The sequence below is a fragment of the Musca autumnalis genome, unplaced genomic scaffold (genome assembly GCF_047663935.1).
Source record: "Musca autumnalis isolate F117 unplaced genomic scaffold, ASM4766393v1 scaffold_1, whole genome shotgun sequence".
Lineage (NCBI taxonomy): Eukaryota > Metazoa > Arthropoda > Insecta > Diptera > Muscidae > Musca > Musca autumnalis.
Genome location: NW_027411644.1, coordinates 5,433,079 through 5,459,395, shown reverse-complemented (window position 1 = coordinate 5,459,395; position 26,317 = coordinate 5,433,079). Strand labels below are relative to the sequence as shown.

At 35.2% G+C, this 26,317-nt stretch overlaps 1 protein-coding gene across 13 annotated transcripts in view; it reads left to right on the top strand.

Moving 5' to 3' along the window:
• LOC141390269 (uncharacterized) overlaps positions 1-26,317 on the top strand; it is a 143,514-nt gene that overhangs the window by 68,017 nt on the left and 49,180 nt on the right. For all 13 annotated transcript variants that reach the window (XM_073963115.1, XM_073963123.1, XM_073963113.1 and 10 more), the window contains one exon: positions 12,753-14,226. In XM_073963115.1, coding sequence (XP_073819216.1) covers positions 12,834-14,226 — 1,393 coding nt within the window. In that variant the 5' untranslated portion in view covers positions 12,753-12,833. The remainder of the gene's footprint in view (positions 1-12,752; positions 14,227-26,317) is intronic.

Here is a 26,317-nt window from a genome sequence, read left to right as displayed (position 1 = left end):
TCTCCCGCAATGTTCGCTCCTATGGACAACAACAACAAAAACAACAACCATAATTATGGTACAGTATCGTATGCAGGTCAACTAAACGGCCGCAATGATATGTTTACCATCGATGAGCTCTTCGATATTTTTACAAAAGCATTAGGCGACCTTCAAAGCTGTACAACAAAAATTCAGCAAATACAAGTGTTGATGTCTATGGTTAAACATGCATATGGACTTCCATAGATCTAACTTTATTAACGTACTCCATTGGAATGCCAATGGTATTACGAATATATGTCATGCGCGACAATTTGAATATTTAATCGAGAAAGAAAATATTCATATTGCTTGCGTCAACGAAACCCGTCTCAAATCCATGCACAGACTTACATTTAAAAACCACATTATATATCGCAACGACAGGGACAACTCAAGAGGAGGTGGAGTTGCGATTTTCGTAAGAAGAAACATGAGGCATAAACTCATGCTTTATGTTCCACTCAACATATTGAAAATCTCTCTGTAGAAATTTCAATTAGTAACAAGTCTGTTATTATTTCATCAGCATATTCGCCCAAATACGCGTTTTCGTTTTGTAATGATGTGAAAAAGTTAACAAATCATGACAAAGATTTTCTTGTTTTGGGAGATTTCAATGTCAAACACATATCATGGAATTGTACTACCAACAACACCGCAGGAAATACAATCTCCAATTAAATAGTAACTTTTTTGTCTTTCATCCTGTTAATCCTACATATTACCAATATAATCGTAACTCTTCAGTCATAGACATCATTTTAAGCAATTCAACCCTTGACTTAACTGTTGATGTTCTAGACTATGAAATACGCTCCGACCACCGCCCCGTTATATGCTCTATTACAAATTCAAATACTAACTATCTGGATTGTAGTCGTTACAATTATAAGTTAACAAACTGGGCCTTATTTAAAAACAAAAAAATTACCATTCGAACAAATTTGAATTTTCGGATGTCCTCGTCAAATTAATTAAAGAAAGAAAAGTTCACAAAAGACGAAGCCAAAGAGCTGTTAACGAACAAGAAATCAATTTTCACGAGCAATGTATCAAGCTACTCTCCGATATGATAAACAATAAAATAAACGAAGAAAGGAATAATAAATGGAACATAATGCTCTCTAAAATTAGACCCGGTGACAAATCATTCTGGAGTATAAGTCGCAGATTGCGAGGAAAACTCCAAAATAAAATTTGTTCTCTAGTTAAAAATGGTAGGAAAATAGTCACAGATGATGAAAAGGCTGAGCTATTAGGGGACACGTTCATGCCTGCTAACAACCTCGCAAGCAGTTACAAACACTCTATCGACAAAACAGTAAATTCTACGTACAAAAGATTTATGAATGAAAACAACTTACCTGATTTACAAACGCCTATCACATCGTTAGACGAAGTCTCCGCCATAATTGGAAATTTAAAAGCAACAAAGTCTCCTGGCTTGGATAATATCCCAAATAATCAAATTAAAAATCTTCCGGTCAAAGCTGTGAAAGTACTCGTATCTATTTTAAACTGTTGCATAAACCAACAATATTTTCCTGTACACTTTAAAACAGCTAAAATCATTGCAATCTCAAAACCAAACAAGCCTGAAACAGATCCTTCCAGTTATAGACCTATCAGCCTACTCAGCAACATAGGCAAAATATTTGAAAAAATTATACATAACCGAATTACAAAATTCGCGGCTACTAACTCAATAATATCAGAAAGACAATTCGGATTTAAACCCGAACACAGTGTCATTCATCAAGTCAACCGCATTCGAAACGTAATTCTTCAAAATAAAAACAGACGATATTCAACGGGGCTTGTCCTATTAGATATCGAGAAGGCGTTCGATACAATATGGCATAAAGGCTTAATCTACAAGTTAATTCAAACCAATCTACCTTCATATCTTTGTAAACTCATAGCCAGTCTTCTACAAAACCGCTCGTTTGTAGTAAACGTAAATGGAATTTTGTCCTCCCCTAGAACAATCCCTAACGGGTTACCTCAAGGGTCAATTTTGTCTCCGCTTTTATACTCTATATATACCTCCGATTTCAAACCACCTCGGTATATAGATATAGCTTACTACGCTGACGATACAGCTGTAATTGCGTCGAGTAAAACTACTAAATCATTGATGTCGAAAATGGAAAAAGGATTTAATGCTTGCAAAAAATATTCTTACAAATGGAAAATTAAAATTAATCCTCTCAAAACTCAAGCTATAGTATTCCCCTATAACAACTCTCCTAAAAGACTTCCTAACCGGAACCTGCGCCTGGGAAGAGATACCCAGCAAAATGTTCGATGCCAAAGATGACATTCAATCATGGGTGCAAGTGATCTAGCATGTCATCTTTTTAGCATCTTCATCGATGAATTTTATATGAGCGTGGACCCCAAAAGATGAATTTCTTTTCTGGATCCTAAGCATGTCATTTTACCCAATGCGTTGACATGTCATTTCCACCAATGCTTTGGCATGTCATTTCCACCAATCATTTGACATGTCATTTTCACCAATGCTTTGACATGTCATTTTAACCAATGCTTTGGCATGTCATTTTCACCAACCCCTTGGCATGAAATGTTCATGTCTTGTTTGGAAAATGGAAATGCTGTATTGAAATATGGTTTTCATGAAAAACAAAACTCTTTATTAATTCAAACGAATTCATGAAATAGCTACAATTAATTTATCAGTTTAGTTTTTCAAAAGTTTACATCCAAAATTGCAATGTAATCACCACCGCTGCAACGCAAAAGATTACTTCCTCCGTTCTCCGCAACTGATATTCTTTCATCTTACAAAAGGTTTTTTTCAATTATCTTCCCATCACCAGTTCAGATTTCAACATGGACTCCAAATGCACTCCTTTAAGTATTTTTATTTCGTAAATTACTTTTATTTTATAATTTTGTTATTTTATAACAACATTTTGGTAATTTATACTCTTTTGTTTAGTGACGGAAATATGTAGGGATCTACAACCCGGCTTGCTTTAGGGATCTCTAAGAACAAAATGTAAGGAACGGGGAGGAGAGACTTTTTATGGAAAATACCATTTATGCTTAGTTAATTTATTTTTAATTGTTTCTTTCCAAAAGTAGTTTCTTCTTTATTTTCAGATTCTTGTTCCTTTTCGTTTCGGACTTTTTTTTCAAATTCCAAGAAGCGAGATTTGATTGATTTCATTCTATGTCAGATTCAGAACAGACAAGGGAACTTTTAAAATAGCAACGTGTGCAGTCCGATTCTATTTTAGCTCGATGGTTCATATAATACCAATTGTTTAGAAGTTTTAGTTGTTTGGTATGCAGGAAATGTAAGACAACATCACGACGACAGTTCTAACAACTTTGGTCTGTTCCAGAAACTGCAAGAATCTACTTATTTTTACTACGATAACAATTTTTTCTTTATGTTATCGGAAAAAATAGTAAAAATTAGTAGTTTTTGCAGTACTGGAACATACCAAAATGAAAATAAACAGGTGTGTAAATAAAAACACAAACATCATCTCTATTGGATCGATGGAATGGGTGCTGATGAAAAGATCGGATCTTTCACGACTTCCTTTGCATTGGTTCAAATCCCAATGAAAAGATAGGATCTTTCACGACTTCCTTTGAACCAATGCAAAAGATGACATGAAATCACGTCATCGCAAAGAACCCCTTCCGTCAAATTTTGCTGGGTATAATTACAATTCAAGAAAGTGTCAAATATCTCGGTGTTATTCTTGACAAAAAAAAAACTGAATTATGTAAAACATATTGAAGAAACTCGTAAAAAAGGACTGCAAGTAATTCGAACTCTTTGGCGCATGTTAAGTAAGAAATCTCATCTCAACCTGAACAACAAAAACTTACTTTATAAAAGTTTTATAAGACCAATTCTTATTTATGGCTGTCCTATATGGTGCAAAGCAGCAAAAACGCACATTAAGAAGCTTCAAATTCTGCAAATCAAATGTCTTAAAATAATACATAACAAACACTGCAGATACTCTACAGATCTAGTACACAGATCCACCAAATATGATAAAATAGTCGACTTCATAAATAGAATTAATAATAAATATTTTGAAAGAATTGAAAATCCTACTTATCCTTTGATAAGGGAATGTAAAGAAATAGCTTAACTTATGCACTAAAAAATTATCAAACTGAAAATTGTATGATTGTGACTTTATTATGTTAAAATAATAAGTCTATAAGCATATGCATTTTCACAATTATTTGAATTATATATATTATTCATATAAAGGTTTTCCTATTTTCCTTTAAAACGGTTCATTTATCCAATACTCAGTTTTTAAGATATGTACGATACCTTTGTATTAAATTGCTGAAATATCTTTTGATAAAATCCCAAACTATGTATGTATTTGTAAACTATTATATGTAAATAAAGATGAAATTTATAAATTGAAAAAATTTGTCCAATCGATGAAAAAAAATATACCAATTCTTTGTTGTGGCTAAAAACTAATCCTACAAGAAATTATGAAAATCGGCTTTGATTTTAATATTAGCCTATGGAAACTTTGTGCTCCCAGTGGCACGTCTTAACATATTCCGATTGTACTCAAACTATGGCAATCTTAAAATTTAAAAATACGAAACTAAAACCTAAAAAACACGGACATCGATTTTTGAAAACCACCCGAATGCTGCCAGTTTCTATTCACCCAAATGTGTCTAGCAGAAAATAGGAGAAGAGAAGAGCCACGTAAGGATGAATTTCACTTTAGGCGATCTCACATCGAAAAACAAGTTACATAGTTAAAAAGCTCATTGCACAGTGGATCCACCCATTGGCCAAAAATAAAAAAAATAATGTCAAAATGTTGGTACAACATCTGGCAACTCCGACAGCTATGACATGGACCTTTTTAAAAAAATATTAGTTTTTGTTTCATTCGAACGCGATCTTCTTAAGAATAGCTTCAAAAGTCGGAATATTTGACTAATATTTTTTGTTGTGAGTACAACCTATATTTTAAGTGCAAGTAAATATGTTCAAAATATCGGAAAACTAATACGTATAGCAAAATATTATAGTGGATTTTGAAGGATGAGGTAATAGCTTAATTTTCATTAAAAAATAGTGTTTTAGCGTGTTGTGGAATTCTAGTTAGCCGCATATTTTCATAGTGTATTTTGTAATGCCAATTCGATCATATACTTAAATTTGGCCTAAGGTTTTAGTCATGATGCCCACCTGAGCCCACCTCGAGTATAATTTTCCAAAATAGGTCAGGGGTTTAAGATTATTCAGTATTAAAATCAGATGCCATCTAGTGCCAGACTATAAATGGTGGGTCGCTGACTAAAGCTGCCCTACAATAGGGTTTCTATGGATATATTAGCGTATAACTCTGTTATCTGACCACGTACATTAACGTAATTGGCATCAATGGCAAGATGAAGAAATCTTCTTCCAAATTTGTCTTACGTTGGCGGTACGTACCTTCCAGGAAGAACGCTTTGAGATCTATATTAAAAATTTTACCAATTTTCAGACAAAAATTTTGATTTTTTTATTCCGCAAAATTGGTTGGATTTAATGTTGTTTTGGAGATTGTTTTGTTTCCCCAAGCCTATTTTTGCATCATAAGATAATCGGTACATTTGTTCACATAAAACAATTCTTACCGTATACCCCCTCCAGAGGGGAAAGGGGGGAGAATGTTACGCTCGTGGTTTCTTAAAACACTCTTCGCAGCAGCACAAACCTGTAACCGGCGCATTGACTTGATTTTTACACTCTAAATATTTTTGGCCACTTTCACCATACAAGTGGATCCACTGTGCATTGTTTTCTTTTATAGAAAGAAAGAAGAACTATTTTCACCTTTGGGCATATGCAAAGTTGGCTACCCTTAATGTGCCACATTATCTACGTCTTCCAAACCTCCACCTTTTTTAACATTTCTTTAGCAATTTGTTTCACATGGCAAATTGTAATTGGACATCTTCAGAAACTTGTTTCGCCTATCTGGGTGATTTTCACTTTTCATCGATAAATAAGTGAAACTAATAAATAAACGATTTTTCTACAAAAGTAAGAAAAAATCCAAATAAATTTCTTGTCAATCTCAATTCGATCGTAACAAAAGTGTCGCATAAAACCGTCATGGTCTTCTTGAGCAAAAAAGACTGTTGTCGTTCCACACACATACACTCACATCCACTCTTATGCTCCGTACGTACATTTCTTAAACATTCTTTGTTTCATTCTGCTTTGTCCAAATGCTCGATTTAATTTTACACTCGGCATGATGTGAACAACGACAACATTAGTTTTAACACTAGGACCATACACCCACCCTCTACAACCTCTCCAACCAATTTCAATAGAGGCGAACTGTTTTGTTTACTTTTCCACTACATGTCAAGAACGTCATCAAACCGTCTGAAGCGTGTAAAAAACGTTCAGTGTTGAATATTCGCGCGTATTGAATTTCAAATACATCTGCTTTTGTTACGTTGATGCTGTTGTCACTGCTGCTACTGCTGAGGTGCCAGAAAAGAATGGGTGCCACTACATAACTTGTTGATAATATATATAGTTTTCAATTAAGCTTGAACATATTAAACAAATGAGGAAGAAGTATACCTTTGGAAACGCAGATAATTTTTTTTATCAGCTATCTAATGAAAAATTGAAACAAATTTTCACAGCAGGCTTGGATGCAATTTTCGCCATTTAATATTTAAAATCAATTTTTATTTAACTACGATTAATTAAAAAAAATTGTTCTTTTCTATTTGGTAGAGGTATTCGAATAGTTACTATTTTTTTTTTTAAATGAAAATATACTGAAATGCGTTTCTGAGAAGCAATATAGCAAAAATAAAGGAAATCAAAAACCACTTTTTGAAAAAGTGTCCGATTTCACTCAGACATCCCCATATGTATATCCTTTTTTAAACAATTAGACAAGTTAGACAAGTTTGCTTCTAAATGCCGGATATCGGTTTTGTTCTTGCATAAAGTAGAATGAATCAAAACGTGGACTGTTTTATGGGTTTTACTCAACATTATGAATATAATGATTTTCCTTTCGAGATTCTCAAGAGCTTTCAGGTTCCAGGCAGAAACCAAAAATGTCCGTCTGTGGCCTAAGTCGGAAAACATGTCAACCTCTCTATTCAGTCCGAATTAAGATCCGAAACTGCAATCTACACTCAACGATTTTAACCCGATTTCGTACAGTTTGGTTTACTTGGACTGGGCGAAAATCAACAATAGCGTATTGCACATAAATTGCTTTTCCCTTCCCTAAATTATCTGCAGTATACTTAACATTGTAGGGTGTCACATGTGGTGAGTGTACGCTTAATACACTTAACTAAGGAATACTTCAACAATAGTTGTTTTTGTTGTTCTTGTTGTTTTATTTACAATTTTATTTTTGGTTTTTAATAATTCTCTAGACATCATCACTCAGTTTTTAGATGAGAGATGTAAAACAAAAACAAACAAAAACACTTTTATTTAATAATAAAATAAAAGCAAATAAGTAAAGGAGGAAAACTACAAGTACCCAATGCACGCTGGCATTATGTCAGCCTGCAACTATGTGTCGCAAGAGGTGGCAAGGGCCAACACAAAACACAGTTTCAAAATGACATTGAATGATTACGCTAAACGGTGTCTTACAACCATTACGCGAGTAATTAATTATTTTGTTTAACAACGACACAAACAAAAACTGACCAACTGCCAGGTAAAATGAAGCAATTTTTCATTATTTATTCTTTTTTTTTTTGCAAAATATGCAATTTATTCAATTAACAAAACATCGCAAATTATGACCAAATTAAGAATGAATCAAAACTATTTTTGAGTTTTCATTTATAATACAAATTGGGGAAAATGTTCTGCTTGCCCTCCCTGCCACAATTCTTTACATGCTCTTCAAATGATAATGCCAACATGCAAATAACTGTCATTGCCATGCTAGAGTATTCAGTACAGAACGGGTTATGATTGACAGAACAATGGCAGGCGAGTGATTGGTAAAACGTGCCAATGTCCAAAAACAGAAATCAACTCTAAGCACACACAGAAATAGAGTTCTCCATCAGCCGCAATGATTTAAACAGGAACGTTATACACAGAAAGACGCAAAGATAGGCGGAATACACAGTGTTTCTCAGTCACAAACATGGGGGAATTCAAAGGAAAAATATTTTCTCATGTTTATATACAAAATGATTTAAAAGGTATTAAAATAGCTTGATTTTACAAATAAATATACATTATTTATATTAAAAATAATGATTAAATTATATTTAACTGAAACATGAAATGTTTATGTCTTAAAAGAAATAAATGTAATCTTATACTTATCTATATTTCCTCATTAAAAAATTATTAAATAGATTTTAAAATATGTACAACCAACCTATTAATTAGACAAACAGGCGTGTAAATAGGCAATCAGTCAGTCAACCATCCAATCAGCCTTTCATTCAGTATGCACTTGAAATGCTGAAAATTATTTCCAAATTTAAATAATTTACATAAACTCATGTCTATTTTTTTCTTTAAATTTCAAAGCATTTTTTCATGAGCTGGTCAAGTAGAGCTCATTAAAATTTGTGTTGCTATTGGGGTGGACAATTAGTAGCTCTATTAATAGCATTAGAGCAGTAAACAACACTAGCGCAGTGGACTCATCACTGGATGGTGGAAATTTGCATTTTCGGCAATGTTGTCAATTAGTGCATGTGTCTGTCCCCATCAACATCATTATTGGCATCACTATAAACAGCATCAATTTTATAATGAGTCATAGTTCGTGAGGCCTTAAAATATGAAAAAACATGTAAAAAAGTATCAGTCGGCTTTGCCGACAGAGATATCAGCAAAAATGTCTAAAATCGTCTTTTCCATTTCAATAAAAACAAAAAAAAATTTTGACGCTACATCTATGATTTTTGGTACATAGATTAAGAAAAAAATCGTCATTCCAAATCTGTTTCCGTTACTAACTTTGATTGTTGCGCGCAAAAGATATGACCGTTTTAATTATGCTAATTAGAAAAAATTCTAAAAAAAATCGCGGCTTAATATAGTAAGCTGTTATATCCAATTGTCGTTAACTGAATTCGCACCCTTTGAGAATATGCAAAAAAAAATTCAAAAAGTTTCAATGGATTCGCGAAAAATTAAATTTGTTAAATAATTTGTTTTTTGTTTGTTTTGTTTTTTGTTGAAGTTCAATCTCATTTTCGTTTGTTTGAGTGGAGTATTCCCCCATTGGCTCAACTTCATTTATTACCCTCTATTACAGAGAGTAATGTTTTTCAAAACGAACTGACAGTGTTGCAAAATTTTACTGATCGCTACCAATATCATGATTTCATCCCGGCGAAGGGAATTATCAATTGGCTTCTCAGTTTTTGAAATGATGCCTTTTTTAGCGAAAAACCGAACTCTTTAAGTGTCTAGTATTCCCATATGAATGAGAATCACACTCACTTTTCGGCTTTTCCAAAGAAACACCAAAATCAAATAATTTCACGTATTTACAAACATATTTTTGAAACAATAGCGCTTATACTTACAAAAAAATATATAAAAAAATTATAGCAGCATCCAGACATTGTGAGGAATAAAATGAAACCTAAGTCGTGAAGTTTGGAGCTATAGTACTCGTGTTATTTGCAAAAATACAATGAAAATGTGACGAAAAAAATAAAAATTATGTTATTCTATTTTTTTTTTATGGTTTTATAGGAAATGTTGAAGAAAAAATTATTGAGTTCGTCGTCATTTTCGTCCAAATTTCACGCAATAATGAAGATATTCCGTTGCAACAACTTTTTCACTTATTTTTTTTTTCCTATTGGCGAATATTTTTAGAACATTATATTAAATCACAAGGAATTCCAATTGTGGCATAACATTAAAATAATGTTATATTGAATATTACAACATTTGAAACGCATAGAAACCGCGTAATAGTGGAAATCACAAGATGCGCATCCGATTTTCCAAAACAGCGAATCAATCCCTCTTATTTGATATACACTTTGTGAAATTCCATTTGACGACCACGATGTAGCATCAGTTGCATGTTAGGGTGCAAAAAACAGTAAAATGCCCATAATTTCCACGAAGTACATTTGCATTTTATGCGCATCCGATTTCAATGATCACCATTAAAAAATACATCATCCTATGTCATTTCAATGCGATCCATCAAGAACCGTGGATGTAGCATCGCACTCAGTTTTTAGAAAAAATCTATTATATCTCCGGATTCGCGAACGTTTTTCAATGTCTGTTTTCGCACATTTTAAATATGCGTGGATGGATTTAGACGCGCAAAGGCAATCTCATAATCAGTTTTTAAACGAGTACAGTTGCGCGTTCCGATTAGAGCAAAAATTCAAAAAACCCAATTTTTCAGTCTTCAAAATGTCAGCATCCGTTTGAGATTGATGCGGTGGTTATATTAAAAAATCATACATTAGAAACTTCATCTCTGAAGTGTATTCTTTAACTTCTTCTTTGAACATTATACTCTACATTGTATTGTAAAGCCACTAATTGAAAATTGACTTTAAAAAACTCGTTTCATTCAACGTTTTTTTTTCTATTTTTTTACATTAATATGACCACAGCTTTCGCTCAAATAATAATTTTAAGAAATCCATCAGTGAATCGTGCTAAAACAGTTTATTTTACCTAAATGCGTTCAAAAGTTATGGTATATTACAACAATTCGCGAGATACAATACCCCATACCTCAGTTTCAACAGAAGTAAATTTTCTACAAAAAGGCCGATATACCCTCAGCCTGTGTGAATTGATACGTCCATCTATTGACAATATCGAATCTACGGATTTCGGATTTTGTAGCCCTTTTTGAAATTTGCCGACAAACATATTATTAGTTTGAAGCTCGAAAGTGTTGAGAAGGATGTACTTTAAGGAATGGACCGACATAGTCCATTTTGGAATCGGATCTTATTCTGGGATTCATTCCTTTTGATAGATTTTATGTCACCAGTCATTTCAGTTGGTCGCCGTATAACTTATAGGTTTTGTGCCACGATGTCAGGAAGCATGGACTTGCCCACGAAAAAGATAAAATCGCTTAAACAGAACCACAAAGAGAAGCATCATAATAATTTTCCAAAGGTTCTTCGGACAGATCCAAAACTTCGCTTTAACAAAATGTTGAATTTTTCTGAAGTAAAACTACATTTAGAAAAAATATTAGGAATTCAAGGTTTGTACGGTTGCTCCGTTCAGCAGTTATATTTATATGGGTGTAAATACTACGGTGGCCAACTTTTGGACCGAATCGGCTGATCCGTTCGAGAGTTATCGTACTCATAGTGCCATGGGGATTTTTACAGCTTTCGGTCAATTTTCTCAGGAAATATAGACTTGCCCCTAAAAAAACTTGCTCCGTCGTAATGGAGGCAGCGAATACAAGTTGCTACAACAAAGATAAAAGCGATACGAAAGAAGGCATTAAACTGCATTTTTCCGAAATTTTGTGTGGGAGGTACCTGAAGGAGTTGGCATATATATTCCATATTCAAGTCTATGTCAAGTAGAAATATTACGATGTGCAAAGTAAGGATCAAAAACGTTATTGCCTTCAGGAGTTATCGGGGGCACAATTTTTCCGACTATTTCCGAACTTTTGAGGGAGAGGTACCTAAAGGAATGGACCGATATGGCCCAACTTCGAACATAAACTAAGTTCGGACAAAATATTACGATGGCCACATTATAGACCGAATCGGCAGATACGTTCGAGAGTTATCGTGCGCTCCAACCGCTACACTTGTGCCATAGGGGATTTGTACAAATTGCTGGCTATTTTCTCGGGAAGTACTGACTTGCCCCAGAAACAATTTGTACCTTCGTAATGGGGACAGCGAATACAAGTTGTTACAACAAAAATCTAAACGATCCGAGATCTGGTCTATTCTGACATTTTGTGTGGGAGGTACCCGAAGGAGTGGACCGGTAGAGTCCATATTGGAACCTCACCTATTTCTGATAGAAATTTCACGATGTGCAAAGTATGGACCAAATCACTCACTTCCTTCAAATTCCCCACTACAGCAATTTTATGGTTTTACTCTACTATGGACGTCGATCTAGAGACGCATAATTTCATATCAAAATTTCAGTGAAATTACTGTAGTGTGGCCCGGGACTAAACAACTGTTTTGTTGATGTTTGCAATGCAAATTGTGTCTCAGAGCATGAATATGCTCTCTCCCCTACATGAAAATGGGCTCTCTTTACAGCATTGCCATATTGAAATACCTAAATTCAGTTTATATTCCCTTTGATAATACATGAATTAATTTTGAATTAAGGCAGTTAACGCAAATTAACGCTGCCGTCTGTCTAGAGCAAAAAACTAAAAACAGATAAGTCTTAATAAGCGGGAGAATACGACTTTACCATTTTTTTACTTTTATAATTAGATCGCTATTGGATAAAGATAAGGGACATGGACGATAATATATCCTAAACAAACAATATCGCAAACGAATGGACGGACGACCGACCACTACTTTCGACTGATTTATGACCACAAATTAATTACGTTATGGTTGCCGGTGCTCCTTGCTTGAATGTCATCGAAAAGCAATAAATCTTTTCAACAATTTAATTGTGATTTCAAGAGCATTTCTAAATTTACTGTATTGTTTCTTTTATTTTTTCATTACAGAATATCACGAAACTCGGGAAAGTTCGAGCAAGAAGGCAAAAAAAGTCTAATTCAGAGCTTGTTAAACAGCTTTAGAATGAAATGGATTTGCAACAAAGACTTGGTCTACGACCAACCACAACAAATGTCAATGACAGTGTCACAGAGGCTACTACAACGACGGCAACAGAAAAAACAACAACAATTCCAACAACATCACAAAACGAACACAATACCTACACCGAGAGTATTGGTAGAATGTACGATTCCTTTTGTTGGCGTGGTTTTAGTCCCGGTAACACAGCGGAGAATGCGAATGAGCAAGTCATACACCAAATTTGGTGTGACGAAGCTGAAAATCAAATACCAGAGACTACAGAATACACCAGCCACGATAACATCACCCAATTGGGTAATAACACCATGTCAGAGGGTAGAGGGTCAACATCCAAACTGTTTCACACATTCCGTTGTATGCTCGACACATCATCAACTGCATCCTCAGCTACACCGACAACTCATTACAGCTGCCTTAATACGCAACCGGTGTTATCCACCGAACACCAAAAATCAACAAATCCTCAAACTGAAATGCCACAGGAATCAAATCAGTTGCCTCCCTTCTTTTCAAACCCTGCCCCAAGACAACATTTCACACCATCGCCGTCATCATCATCGCCATCTCAGCATTTTCTGCAAAAATGTGTGGAACGTTTGAAAGTTATTGTCGATGATTTGCAACAACCACTTCAAGAATTCCAAATGTCCTTTAGGTATCCACAACCACAGGGACAACATCATCATCCTCATCCTCTAATGAACTTGGATGAAAATATAACAACAAGTATTACAACAACACCAGCAAGTATTAATCAAAGCTACAGTGACTCTATGATGCTCAGTGATTCCTCCCGCCCTTGCCAACAGCTTACAATGTTCTGTGACAAATCCCCCGCATTTTCAATATCCTATCCCCCTTCGGCTGCCACAACAACGCTAAGCAATACTGTGCGATGTTTTGTATTTCAACATTTACCCGAAATGGTCAAAGCTTCCTTAGAATCGTTAAATGACAGCGTAGCCACCTGGAATGAAAGTTCCTCCCAAACACATCACAACACCACTTCTTGGATCCAGGGAACGACAAACATCACATCGTGGAATGATGATTTATGGCCATGGAGTTTGTCATTACTTAATTCAACAGTTGCTGCAAATTCATCGCTGACTACACTTCCTGATGCCATCAATGGTTCAGATTGGCATGGTGATCTCATTGGAGCAACGCCACCGATAAAAGGTTTCGATTGGGGATTTCTATTTGTCCTCTTTTTTATATTTGCCGGTGGTTTGGGTAATATTTTGGTGTGTCTGGCCGTGGCGTTAGATCGTCGTTTACAGAATGTTACCAATTATTTCCTGTTTTCATTGGCCGTAGCGGATCTGCTTGTTAGCCTGTTTGTTATGCCACTGGGGGCGATACCGGCGTTTTTGGGTAAGTTGCTTTATGTTTTCTTTTTTAGTTATCTAGGCCACAAAGAAGTTTGTAAATTTGTAATTTTGTCACAAGGTGGATATGGCAGTAGCCGAAGGTAGTAGAAAAAGATTTTTTAGCGTTCGATAGTATGTTTGTTTTGTTGGAACATTTCTTATATTTTGACAAGCACCCCAATTAGTACTCTAAACAAACAGGATACTAATTTGAAACTTTAACAAGTAAAAACGAGTTAAGTTCGGCCAGGCCGAACTTGTCATACCCTCCACCACGAGTTGTATTGAAGTAAAATGGAACAATTCGTTTCCTTTCTTTTATGAAGAAGACTAAATACCAAATTTCAGCAAGTTTGGTATAAAAATGTGGCTAGCATTCAAAATACCAAAATTCGGGAGGTACCTTTCCATGGGGGCTATATCAAATCGTAGACCTATACCTACAAATGTATGGCGGAAAGTTTTTAGACTCAAAGAAGGCTAAATACCAATTTTCCGATATTTCGGAAAAACTTTCAAAATACCGAAAATCAAGAGGTACGCTTCTATGGGAGATATAGGAAACCGTAGACCTATACTGATAATTCTCTTCTGGAATATTTTATTACCTCATGGAAGGCTAAATAAACAATTTCAGTCTTTCGGTGGGATATTGACTTCATAACCTTCACAATTACGAAAATCGGGAGGTATCGTTCCACGGGGGCTATATCGAAACGTGGACCTATACCGACGAATTTCAGTCAGAAAGGCATATACTACAACAAAGACTAAGTACCAAATTTTAGCCATTTTGGTGGGATGCTGTGCCCACAACCTACAAAATACCAAAAATCGGGAGGTACCGTTCTATGGGGGCTACATGAAGGCGTGTACCTATACCGACAAATTTCATATGCAAAGTTTAGTACCCCAAATGAAGACCAAATGCCAAATTTCAGCCATTTGAGTGGATTATTGGGGCCAAAACCTTCAAAATACCGAATCCAGGGAGGTACCGTTCTATGGGGGCTATATGAAGGCGTGGACCTATACCGACAAATTTCTGAGGAAAAGTTTTGTACCCGCAATGAAAACTAAGTAAAAAATTTCAGCTATTTCGGTGAGATAGTGGGGATAAAACATTCAAAATACCTAAAATCGGGTGGTACTGTTCTATGGGGGCTATATCAAAACGTGGACCTATACCGACAAATTTCATATGGAACGTTTAATATCCCAAATGAAAATCAAAAGCCAAATGTCAGCCATTACGGTGGATTATTGTGTCCACAACCTTCAAAATACCGAAAATCGGGAGGTACCGTCCTATGAGGGCTATATGAAGGCGTGGACCTATACCAACAAATTTCTGAGAGAAAGTTTTGTACCCCCAACGAAGACTAAATACCAAATTTCAGCCATTTCGGTGTGATAATGAGGCTATAACCTTCAAAATACCGGAATTCGGGATGTATCGTTCTATGGGGGCTATATCAAAACGTAGACCGATATAGCCCATTTGCAATACCAAACATCCTAGGAGTAATAGAAACTTCCATACCAAATTACAAAGCTCTATCTGAAAAATTGCGAGGTGTATATTGATTTCAACAGACGGATGGACGGACAGACGGAAATGGTTATCGACTTAGAATTTTAACCTGATCAAGAATATATATACTTATAGGGTCTCCGATGAATATTTCGATGTGTTACAAAGGGAATGATAACATCACGGAATGGACTGGTATTCGAGATGTCACAAATCTATTAAGCATGGCGAGAGACAGAGAGGGATTTGCGTATTTGGATAAATAATGTATGAAAACAAATAATGTATATATGATAATTGTAATTAAATTGTATTGGTCGCTAATATTCGGAAAACGAATGTGCAAATAAAGAAGAAGACAAACGAAATGACAAATTTAATTATACCCTCCATATTATGGTGGAGGGTATACGAACCAATTATGATAAAATCGTATTTCTTTAGAACTTTATGTAATATTCGTTAAGATTTATAGCTCGCAGCATTATCATCTGTTTACACCTACTAATTCGTTTAACAATTTAAATTTGAAAAGCAATTTATCTTCTACAGAGAAATATTCGGGCAGTAATAAAACGTCTAACAAACTGTTAGTCCCTTCTAATGTTCTGCTTTCTAAATCGGTTTCCTGTTTGCATATTTACAGCCAAAATCGATTCCATGACAACACAAACCCAGACCCAACACACGCTGGGGATAACTGTCAAGTCATTCAATTTTACTGCCAGTTTAAGTATTCATTAAAATACCAAATTAATTTAACGCCTTTTCAGTCGACTCCATCCACTCCACCACCGAAACCAAAAGCCATTTGATTCACCCACGAAAGTGAAAACTTTAACCCTTCCTTCCCTTGCAATGTTCCTTTTAGGCACCTCCACCTCTTCCGGTTTAACTGTTGCAAAAAGTTACACATGAAGCAGAAACTTTAAAAACAAAAGAATTCTTTCAACAAATTGTTGTTCATATTGGCGCAGACAAATTTGGTTTTGTTGGCATGAATTAAATGGATAACTTTCTATACCCTACATCAGCATTTCAAACGCCTAGATTTATAGAACACTTTTGTTTTTGCTAATTATAACAAACTAAGATCAATTAATTTTAATTTTATATTTAAAAGCCAGGATTTCTCTCTTTAAGAATATATATTAAATTTAATAAGCCTTTTATTGTTAAAAATTCCTTGTAGAGTGCCAAGTAATCTGTTCTTCCATCCATAGGATTTCGTACAAACTTCCAGCTTTGGTTAATTCAAATGCACAGCGGCATAATGTGAAATAATTGAAATCGAATTGGAGCATTTGGTAAGCCAAAACAAGGGTGAAACTAAAAGCAAGAAAAGGTCGCCAAGTATAAAAGTCGTGCTGAAGCCAAAACAAGTAAACAGAATTTTAAAAAAGAACATGTAAAGAAGTGCATGTATTTGTGAGTGTGGACACCCAAAAATTTTCCTTTATTTGTTCAACAACTACAAATAGAATATTCAACACAAATTAATGGATTTGTTATTGATTTAAGGAAGAAAAAAATCTATTGTTTTCTACAACTCAAAACAATGCCATTCTCCATAACAATCAACCGAATTCCAAAAGAGGGTTAGAAAAATAATCCAATGTTTTCTTTCCTTATGAATTTTCTTTTAAGAATCAAAAGCAGCATTTAAGCACTCCATTTAGACTGAAAAACAACAAAAGAACAATGGCCTATCTGAGGGGGATTCTCTGTCAATGACCATTGAAATAAAGGTTTCGTTAATGGTTTTAAGTTGCCAATCGCCTAAATGGATACAGTCGACTCCGCTTTACTGAAACGACAAAAAATCAGCATGTTCATTTCATTAAGCGGAGTTCGGATAACTGAAATTTTTTCCAGTAATCCGAACTTCGGATAAGTGAAATTTTTTCAGTAATCCAATCCATAGTATAAAAATAAATAAATTAAAGATAAATAAATAAATTAAAAGAATCAAAATGATAACAAATTTAATTCGTATGATTCGATCTTTCGACATCGTTTGTAGAATAATGCTGAGTAGACATATGTGTTATCTGCAGAATATTCGAATCTTCTGCTATATATTTGGAAGAGTTTTTGCTTAGCAACTCTTTAGCTTCGCCTGTATCAGTAGAACTTTTCCACCAGTAAAGTTTATGAAATAAATATTCTCTCGCATCTTCCAACTTTCGAGCCAACCATTTAATGGTTTAAAATCCACATTGATCTCCTTACAAAAAAAAAAAAAACATTGTTCCACAACATCCCATACGGGACAAAGAGAGACTTCTCTCATATCAATAAGTGCACCCCGATTCATATTTAGCTCAATGATATGGGACCTACTGTTTATCGCCGAGTCCGAACGGCGTGTCTTAAGACACCACTTATGGAGAAGTTTTTCAAGGCTGAAATACTCAGGAAATGTCGCCAACATTACTGAGGGGTATTTTGCTACCGTTGGAAAAATGTTTGATGTAGCCTGGCCGGGGAATCGAACCCCCGACCTTCTGCGTGCAAGGCGGGCGTGCATACCATTGCACCACGGTGGCACCCACATTGATCTCCTTACTACAGCAAAAATTGTCCAGTTTCTGTTTTTATTTGAAGCTTTGTCTATTCATCAACATTTCTGTTTTCATCCTCTGCATTGGTGATCATTCGGGGAAACACTTAAAATATTCATAAACTTATTTTCTAGGAAACCCCGACCTTGTTCTATAATTTGCTTCTATATTAACCTGATGCATTTCAATTTACTGAAATAATGTGAACAACGCATTCTTTTAATTTGTTTCTTTATTTTGTTCTGTTCTGTTGAAAAATAGTCTTTTATTTCAGTAAAGCGGAGTGATTTCAATGGCAAGGGAATTAATTGACTTGGCATTTCAGTTATCCGATATTTGCAGTTATGCGGAGCCTCACTAATGCGGAGTAAATAGTGAGAACATGACCTAAAAATCTAACGGTGCTGGAACTCGATTTCATTTATCCGATAGTTTCCAGTAAAGCGATTTACAGTAAAGCGGAGTCGACTGTAACTCACTTAGTCATACGTAATATAACAAAGGGGAACATTCCAATATTGTCGCCATAAAGACAATCTTTTCCTCTCTGTCATTTGTCATCGGTTGAAATACAATGAAAGGGCAGTAAAAATTTGGGTTTTATAAATTCTTCTGCTAAGAAATAAATGATTATGGTGGCTTACTTTAACACAAAGTCTCCGTACCTTCCTAAATGTCTTTGTTATAGGATTCTTCTCGCACACACACCTACACTCATCCACTAACAAACGCTTTTCAAACATTGAAAACGGTTATAAATGACATGTCCTTAATTTCACAATTGACACCTATGTATGTAGATCCATGTATGTGTATGTATATGTCACATCTCTTAATAATCAACAATAAAACCAACAATAACAACACACAAAGGAAAAATCAAAATATTATGGCTCATCCTACTTGAGTGCACACCGATTTTCTAAATGAAAAGAGGATGTTAGTAAATTAATTTGTCAAAAGAGAGCACGGATTTGAAATATGATGCCCAGCAGAAGAATAATGAAAGTATTTTTCCATGTAATGTCAGCCAATAATCCACTCACACGCACGCACACAACAGTGCAAGCCTACCACCATGTAGGAAATGTCAATAGTGAATCTTGATTGACTTACTACTGACATTGTCAACAGTACTACTGACAAAACTGTAGACTGCTCATGCAATTTCCTATAGACATTTTGTATAAACGTGTCATTCGAAAGTCAGTAGTGACATTGGAACTAGTATGTCAGTAATAACCCAGCAACAATTTCGGAAGCAAAATCGTTAAGATTTCATTCTGATTTCTATACGATTTGTCGTAGGGGAATTCATTCAGATTTCGTTCCGATTTCCGAGAAAATGTCCCTTCGAATATGATAATGTTTACACCCTCGGCATTTATGCTAACGAGGGTATCTACACTTTCATACGGCAACATGTGCCTCATCGAAATAATGGTTTTAGACCCCAAGTATGGTTGGACGAAATCCGTTTCAGACAATTTGGAGTCGATTTAGCAATGTCCGTCCGTCTGTCTGGCTGGTGCGCACGATAACACTCGAACGAAGCAACTGATCGGGTTCAAAATTTGGCCTTCGTAATATTTTGTCCAAACTTAGTTTAAGTTCGAAGATATACCATATCGGTCCACACCTTCGGGTACCTCCCCCACAAGAGTTCAAAATGTTCGAAAAAAAATATGCGCACGATAAATATTGAAGGGAGTAACCGATTTGGTCCATACTTTACACATCCTAATAAATCTGCCATATGTATATGAGATTTGAATATGGACTATATTTGTCCACTCATTCAAATTTTGCATAAATTCACTTTAAGATCTGCTCTCGAATCACTTTGATTTCTGTTGAAGCAACTTGCATTCTCTGTTCAATTACGACGGCAAATGCCGATATCGATCTTCTCTTTATGTTACCTCCCCCACAACATTTCAACAATTGTGTCGATCTGTCCATATATGAAAGTTTTAATTCACATAGGCTGAGGGTATATCTCTGTCTAAGCCGACTGATACTTTTTTACTTGTTTTTCCAAACAACTACAAAACTATTTTGTAGATTTTTTTCTGTAGTGGGAAATGAATGAGTTACCGACAATTGTCGGTAAAATTAAAATGATTATAATTTCGGTAATTACCGATGTTTTTCGGTAAGTTAGCGACGAATAAAAAACAGTCGTAAAGTTCTACCGACAGCAAGAGTGTGGTCAACATTTATTTGAACTTTTCATTCATAATTTTGCGTTTCAATTTTACCGATTTTTGTCGGTAACTCAAAAAATGTGTTAGAGAATCGCACCACTGAAGAATATTACTATTATTATTATATTTTATTATTTTGAAGAATATTACGGAGTTTTGTGGCAAATGACTGTCTATGAAAACCTGTTTTTATAACCCCAGCCTTTAAGCTAAAGAGATATGTTTGCCCGAAAACTGTTTCAGACAATTTGGAACCGTTTGAGCAATGTTCGTCCGTCTTTATGTCTGTCTGGCTGGTGCGCACGATAACTCTCGAGCGAATCAACCGATAGCGTCCAATATGTGGCATTCGTAATATTTTGTTCAAACATAGTTTAAGTTCGAAGATGTGCCATATCGACCCACTCCTTCCCGTACCTCCCCCACAAAAGTTCAAAATTGTGGACACGATAATTCTTGAGGGTAGTAAACGAATTGGTCATAACTTTGCATATGGTAATGTTACTTTCAAGCATAGATCGGGTTCGTATATAGACTACACATATCTGCAAACTCCTTCAGGAACCTGCCACTCAAAATTCCTAAAATGTGAAGCTTAAGAGCTCTTCTTGAATCTTTTTGAAATGTTGCGGCCTCCTTAGGACAGTACAATTTTTTTCGGAGGCAAGTCCATACTATCTGTGATGATGACCTAAAAGCTCCAAGAAACCTTGGTAGCATCAACTAAAATGGCAAATCCGGAAGATAACTCTCGCAACGAGTTTCTGATTGCATTGTACATCGTATTATTTCATCTAGTCATGTATCAGGTTGGAATATGGACTATATCAGTTCCGCCCTACGGAACCTACTCATTTCGGATCGTTTTGAATTTTTTTTTCCAAAAAGTTTTTCTTGCGGGCCCTGTTACGATGGAGCAATTTTTTCGGGGGCACGTCTATACTTCCTCAGATAATTCCCCAAGAGCTTCAAAAAAGCCTGACCGGACCAACTGACTGATACATTCTTACTTGTTATTAAAGCATTTTGAGGTGCCAACTCTAGCTCGAAAACTAATGAACCTATCGTCATATTTTTGTGGGCTTATGAAGAACACAAAAATATAGTCCTTAATCGATCGAAGTCGAACTTCAGTACCATTGTGGAAACAAGCAGTAATATACATATAAAAAATAAGAGTGGATATTTGATTTTAGATATTACTGATCTCATCTTTCTTTTCATGTCCAACAAGTTTACCCTCTATCTCTGTCCATTTGCACAACCAGAAATATTTATTAATTTTCGTCTCATCGTTGCTGTTTGTGGGCAAACTGTTTTTAGTTTATCCGGTTAGTTGAACTACAGAATAAAATTTTTCTGAAAGTATCATTGGTAGGTTTCATTCACAGTTTTTATTTAATTATCCATCTATAGATTTTGTGTAAGCAAATAAGTATGAGAAAAAGGATAAACGTTACACAAAAATACTATCAGGAAATCTTATATAGAACCGGACAAAAAAGTTATAAGTCAAATGAAATTGAAAACCAAATGAAGTACGTCCCAGCAAAAATACTCATTACAAATTGGCCTACTTTCTCATTATTTTAACACGGGCATGTCATAGGGAGTAAGTACTTATTTTTTGGCCACTAAAAAGTAGATGAATAAGTAGTTACTCCCTGGTTACTTCAAGTCGTAACTACTTATTTAAGTACTTATTTATTTACTTTTAAGTGCCAAAAATAAGTACTTACTCCCTATGACATGCGCGTGTTAAAATAATGAGAAAGTAGGCCAATTTGAAATGAGTATTTTTTCTGGGGTGCTTGGCATTTGGACATACGTACATATGTATGTATATGTGGATGAGTGTATTGGACTTTTTTCTGATTGATAACATAATTACTGGCTTTGATTAAATATGTGATAATAGCCATATGCTAATATCCACAACTATGGATGGAAAATTGGAATTTCTTTTCACATAATTCCTGCTCATTTGCTGTAATAGATCAGAGAAAATAAAAATGTAATAGATCAGATTAAAAAAGTCTCTGATTAAATATCAATAGCAAACATTTGAATCTCTGTGGGGACATCATGTTCTACAGTAATAACGTCAAGCAGCAACAGTAATTTTTTTATTATTTCCTTCCCCCGAAATACTAGCAGTACCAATATTTTAAAATCAGACGCTGCTCAGAATACAACAAGCATTTATTAATCTATGAAATGAAGAGAGCTTTACTCAGAAGGTACTGAATATTTATATAAGAAAACGATTCGTTGCATGGGAAAAAAGACTTTTTCTCTATTTGCCTGGCCATTGTCAATTCCGAAGCTATTCATGTCTGACTCTTCTTCATCTTCAATGAATATTATTAACGTAGTTACAGTTTTCGAAAAAATCACAATAGAAATTTCCAATCCTAAATAAATTCCAAATTCAACTATTAAATTTATTGATGTGATCTGCATAGTCAACGGGCTGTTGGTTGTGTGTGTGGGAAGAACGCTGCAAAAGGAACATTGCAAATGGATTGCCATACATTGCTGTTTGTTGCCACTGAATGATTGTCATTTACTTACCCTAATTTCATTGGGAACACAATCTAAGTTTCTATCGCAATGTGTGTAGATGTTTGTGTTTGGATACAGAGCATGAAAAACAAGAAATATTGAAAAGAAATGTCAATTTGTTTGCGAACGACAAAGCACTGCAGAATGCAGGCAATATTAAATTTGTCATCATATTTATAAAATATTTGAATATTCAATTCGATATCTCACATAGAGAATGAACACATATGGGTTATTGTAGGTGCAATCAGACAACTCCTTACCCAGTACTTCAGTATGGACTTGAAAATTCTAGTACCAGCATGTGAGACTACGTAAAAGATGGTCTGATATTAAGATTGACATTCCTTTGTAATTCGTAATAACCATTTGAGAACCAATATGTTTATATTCTTTATCAGCGTTGAATTCTAATTCGATTCATACATGTCCGTCGATCTGCCACTATCACTATTATCTGCGCATATTTCGATGTTTCACTCAGCGGCCAAAGTGTGCCGTCAGTTGCCTCACACAATGCAAAAAACTTTGAGGTGAGTAAAAGTCGCACAATTTTGATGCGCATCCGAATTCAGTAGCATCCATGAAAAATACGTCAATATACAACAATTTGGAATAGATTCTTGAAAAACCGCGGATGTGCCTCCACATTATATATTTGGAAAAAGACCCATATTACATGCTTTGTCACAAACATTATAACCGCGCTTAAAAGAATGCTGATTTGTCCAAATATATTTTTGCAGATTTTCCTATTTTCAGTAATGTTGGCGACATCTCCTGAGTATTTCAGCCATGTAATACTTCTCTACAAGTGGTGTCTTAAGACACGTGGTTCGGACTCGGCGATAAACAGTAGGTCCCATATCAGTGAGCTAATGTGAATCGGGGTGCACCCATTGATATGAGAGAAGTCTCCCTTGCGATGTTTGTGGAACAATTATTAGTTTTGTCTTCGAAACCGTGTTTTCATACCCTCAGCATTTGTGCCAAAATTTGGCTTTCGTAATATTTTGTCCAGACTCAGTTTATGTTCGAAGATATATCGTTCGACTCCTTCAGGCACCTCCCCCAAAAATTTTCGAAAATGTTCGGAAAAATTGTGCTCCCATTAACTCTCGAACGGATAAACCGATTTGGTACAAATATTTTGTCCCAACATAGTTTAAGTTCGAAGATGAGCCATATCGGTCCACTCCTTCAGGTACCTCGCCCACAAAAGTTTGAAAATGTTCGAAAAATTGTGCGCACGATAACTCTTGAAGGGAGTTATCGATTTGATCCATACTTTGCACTTCGTCACATTTCTACGAGCTATAGACGAAGTTCACATATAGACTCTTTCGGTCCACTCCTTCGGGTACCTCCCACACAAAATTTTGGAAAAGTTTAGTTTAAGACCTGTAGTGGCTAGACCGTACATTAACTCACGAACGCATAAGCCGATTTGGTTCAAATTTGGCCTTCATAATATTTTGTCCCAACTTAGTTTATGTTCGAAGATGAGCCATATCGGTCCACTTCTTATGGTACTTTCCCCATAAACGTTCAATATTTATGTTTAAGTGCAGTTTAGAGTCTGTTCGAAGATCCTTTGGAATTGTATACCGATGTTACACCTTGTGGTCCTGTTTACAGCTATATTATGTTTTTCGTGGCAAGCCTATGCTTCCTGACATAGTGGTCCAAAACCTGTATGTTATACTTACCTATATGCTGACCAACTGAAATGAGTGGATGGAAATGACTCACATGACTCATAAAAATGAATGACTCCCAAAATGGACTAAGCCGTTGCATTCCTTCCTTTAATCCAAAATTTTTTTAGTCGGCCAGTTCATACCTCTAAAAAGGGCCACAAAATGGCGGTTCCACATTACATACATAATTATTGGGGGAAAAGATTTCGTTTGCGTAGCCGCTATTCGATTCGATATTGTAAATAGATGAACGTTTCAATTCACACAGGCTCAGTCGACTGAACTTTTTACTTGTTATTAAAGCGTTTTGCGATGCCAACCGTTGCTCGAAAACTAATAAAACGATCGTCAAATATTTTTGTGAGCTTATTTGAACATAAAGATCTAGTCCTTCATCGATCGATAGGTTTTACGGAAAATATTTCGAGAAAAACACGTTTTTTAGTTTCTATGCCTCATACGATTTTCTGAAATTTACAAGTGGCGGTCACGCCTTAATAGCGGTAGTCTTTCTTGGTCTGATTCCAATGATATAATTTTTTCGTGGACACATCCCAACTAAAATGGAGTGTGAGCACGATTGCTATCGAAAGGTATCACTACCGAAGTTATGAGGGCAATACCGGTCATTTATTTCAGGTACCTCCTACACAAAAGTTCAACATTTTGGCGTGTAAAGTTCAAGGTAACTTTTCGCATAGCGTTTATATTTCATTACCAGTGACTTCAACATCAGAGATAATGGTTTTAAAATATCCCAATATTTAAGGCAAGTTCTTACTGCAAGTAGCCAATTGTATTCTGTCCTCGATAACGGCCGAAAGTTCCAAAAACTACGCCCAAGTAGTGTACTTGTAATATGTGAAGTATTATTAATTTTATTCGTGTAGACTGCATTGATTGGATCTGTCGATGAAAGTAATAAGGTCCAGTGTCTACCTACCTATTTTAAATTAGGGATCTGGTCATACAAACTCCTGTTACTGGTTTTTGCACACTCATAGGTTGGAAGTATTTAGCTGTTGGCAAAGCCGAAAGATTATTTTTACTTGTCTACATTACAAAAGCGCTATGGTGGTGTATTATTTTTCCTTTGAAACCATATTTAAATCTAACTTAAAGAAGAATCTTTTGTAAACATCTGTTTCAATTTTTTAGTCAGCATATGCATTGAAATGTATTTGCCTGTGCTCAAATCGAAATATCCATTTATATTTATGTAACTACCAATAAAACATGCACACATACTCGTATACATAAGTAGAAACAGATATGTTCGTAAGTAATCCAAGTAGACTAAATGTATTTACATTCGGCGATTTCAGTAGCAGTTCTTAGTCTGGCTGCAATAAATTAGAATAACGGCAAAGGGGAATTCTATTTAACAAATAACGATTGTTTTCCCCTTTTTATATTCTTGTTGACCAAACACATTTGCTTTTTTGAGCAACAACAGCTAACAAATTCCGAAAAATTGGAAATTTCTGCTTCAACACAAAATGGGAACGTTCAACATACAATGTTC